The 3,039-nt window shown below is 47.9% G+C and overlaps 1 protein-coding gene across 2 annotated transcripts in view; it reads left to right on the top strand.

Moving 5' to 3' along the window:
• Positions 1 to 1,871: 1,871 nt before the first annotated feature.
• The window catches only part of gabrb4 (gamma-aminobutyric acid type A receptor subunit beta4), a 22,663-nt gene continuing 21,495 nt past the window's right edge, over positions 1,872 to 3,039 (top strand). The window contains exon 1 of one of the 2 annotated variants that reach the window (XM_060057746.1): positions 1,872 to 2,066. In XM_060057746.1, the coding sequence (XP_059913729.1) occupies positions 1,890 to 2,066 (177 nt within the window). In that variant the 5' untranslated portion in view covers positions 1,872 to 1,889. The remainder of the gene's footprint in view (positions 2,067 to 3,039) is intronic. The other variant, XM_060057747.1, reaches the window with a different exon arrangement.

Genomic DNA, 3,039 nt, shown 5'->3' with positions numbered 1-3,039 from the left:
CACAGGAGACCACAGACCTCCTGAAGGACACAGGAGACCACGGACCTCCTGAAGGAGACAGGAGACCACAGACCTCCTGAAGGACACAGGAGACCACAGACCTCCTGAAGGACACAGGAGACCACAGACCTCCTGAAGGACACAGGAGACCACGGACCTCCTGAAGGACACAGGAGACCACAGACCTCCTGAAGGACACAGGAGACCACAGACCTCCTGAAGGACACAGGAGACCACGGACCTCCTGAAGGAGACAGGAGACCACGGACCTCCTGAAGGACACAGGAGACCACGGACCTCCTGAAGGACACAGGAGACCACAGACCTCCTGAAGGACACAGGAGACCACAGACCTCCTGAAGGACACAGGAGACCACAGACCTCCTGAAGGACACAGGAGACCACGGACCTCGTCCTCCCAGCGGCAGGGGGAACCTTCCAGAACCTTCGGGGGATGGCAACTCAACTGAAACGGGTTTTAAATGCTGCCTGGGTCAGAAATGGAACGAACGCAGAGCTAAACATGTTCAATATAGTCGTCGTGGATTCCAAACATTCTAGAAGGCTCTCCCACTCCGCCCTAATGACCACTAAGATGGATGCTGGATGAATATGGGCTTCAGCGCGCAGACTGGATAGTCTCCGATCGCCTAGTGAGGGGGTTTGACTCACTGGGGAAAGGTTCAGGGTTCGATCCCCAATGTCCCCTTTCTACCTTTACCTCCTAGTTCCCTCGTACCTATGTCTGAATTAGCTGTAAGTCGCTTTATATGAATCCCGGTTAGCTGACAAGTAGCGTACAGTATCACCCTGTGAGGGAGTGCACGTGTACTATGTGGTCCGTGACCAAAGCAGAGTTTAAAAGGTCCTGAAACGTACGCATGGTAGAGGACGGTCCACATGGCTCGCTGGCCATGAGGACCGTCTGGATTTATGCTCTGACAGAAGAGCATTCTCCCAGCCCTAATGCATGCTGGGACGACATGCGAGGCGGTGTGTACGTACGCCCACAACAACAGCAGTCGTCTGAATGAAGCATTGTCTCAGTGACGGGGCTTTCTAAGTGATAAGTGCTCATCGCGGTGATGGATCTGCTCCCTGCCCAGCGGGTGCCGGCCCGGGACCACAGCATGCCCTTATTTATTAGTCCGTTTCCCGGCGGTGACACCGAGGAGGTGGGAGATGGATGGGTGGGGGGGGGGCGGAGGCGGGCGGTGACCTTCCTCCAGAGATTGGAATATTTGCCGCAACTTGTCTTTTCCTTGGCCCGGTGCCAGGCGGCGGGCGGTAACGGTGATGATGTGAGGATTGACGGCGTGGAGATCTGCACGCGCTCAGAGTTCAGGGGGGTCGGACGCCACCTCGCCCGCGGTGAGACCGCCGCCCCACCCCCCTGGGCCTGACATCGCTTGACTCGCTGCTAACTCCGTCCCCGTAACTGAATTAGCGGGATGCTCTTACATGCGGGCAGAATGAAGAGGGGGCGGCTGGGTGTATGTTGGCCTAGAACAGGATGGCCCCCGCTGGCTCCCATCTCCTCCAGGAGAGGATGGATGAAACGCACAGCTGTACGCCGAAACACTGTTGTAGCAGTTTATGGAGAAAAGTCTTCTACGTGTCGACATGATGGCTTTTAGCTGACGATCTCTCTCTTTAATTTCCACTGCAGTTCAAGGCCGGTTCCATATATTTTCTTCCAATCAAATGTTGCTGCTTTTCAACAAAAAGCTCTTTTGTTTGAATCAACGGATCAAATTGCCAACTGGTTGTCCGATGTTTCTAAATGTAAAAGAATGACCCCTTTTGTTTGTGGATACGTTTTGTAGATGTATGTATGTTCTATGTATGTTCTGTTAGATTTGGGTTAGCCACTTAGCTTTGATATTAGCATGGTTAGTTGTTTGGACCAGTGTTATTCAAGGTCTTTCCCTGAATGTAGGAGAGTTGAGGATGTATTGGTAACCACTCTCTGCTCTTCTTCTGCCTGCTCTCTTTTAGGTCTTCCAGTGATCGTAGGAATGAGCATCAACATCGCCAGCATCGACTCGATATCCGAAGTCAACATGGTGAGTGGGTAGCCTTCCCCTTTTCCACAACCACACACAAGCATTAGCTTGACTTTATTGTTTCAATGTTTTGTTAAATACATTGAATATATTTTTTGCACTTTGGTCAACTGTTGTTGTCTTTTAAATGTGCTTGACAAATACATTTACATTACATTAAATCAACTTTGATCTTAACACCCGAAAACCACACCAACTCCAGCGTTAATATAAATTCTACTATTTAGTACGTAAATGTAAAATAAATATTTTTAAATTTAATTTTGTAAACATTACAATATAAATCAGCATGGGAATATGTATGTTTGAGTATTTAAGGTGAAGAAGCAGGGTCTACTGCCTCATGGGTGTGTGTGTGGTGTTTGTATTGGATACGCCTTTAATAGGACAAGACAAGACTGTGATATGAGATATGTAGGTCATTTTATGTCTAGCTGAATAACTCACATTTCCTCACTCCACTTAGCAGTCCACAACTATAAGACTGGATGTACAAGAACACGTCATAAGAACTCAGTTATATTGGACTTCTGTGGTGCTTTTATCGAGGAAAAAATAATATTTTAAATACGTGCCATCTATGAAAACAACTAATTTTAGGACTGCTTTTATCTGGGAAAACAGGAATTATAATGAGTCCTTCCTTCCAAACTGATATTTTCCCTCTTCTTTGTCATCTGCTCCTTGGTTTGGATCTGCAAGGTTTCATTGAGAGATTTATTTATATTTTTCATTCTCCTAAGTCGAAGACAAGGATATGATCAACTAAAGAAACATATAGCTCTGTACCCTACACCACCCGATCTGACGGGGTTGTGTTAGCATTAGCTCAGTTAGCTGTAGCACTCTACACCACCCGATCTGACGGGGTTGTGTTAGCATTAGCTCAGTTAGCGCAGTACTTACACCACCCGATACGACAGGCTTTGTTAGTATTACATTAGCTCAGTTAGCGCTGTACGCTACACCACCC

The sequence above is a fragment of the Gadus macrocephalus genome, chromosome 7, assembly GCF_031168955.1.
Source record: "Gadus macrocephalus chromosome 7, ASM3116895v1".
Lineage (NCBI taxonomy): Eukaryota > Metazoa > Chordata > Actinopteri > Gadiformes > Gadidae > Gadus > Gadus macrocephalus.
Note: the sequence above shows the minus strand (reverse complement) of the source record. Positions and strands in the feature narration are given on the sequence as shown.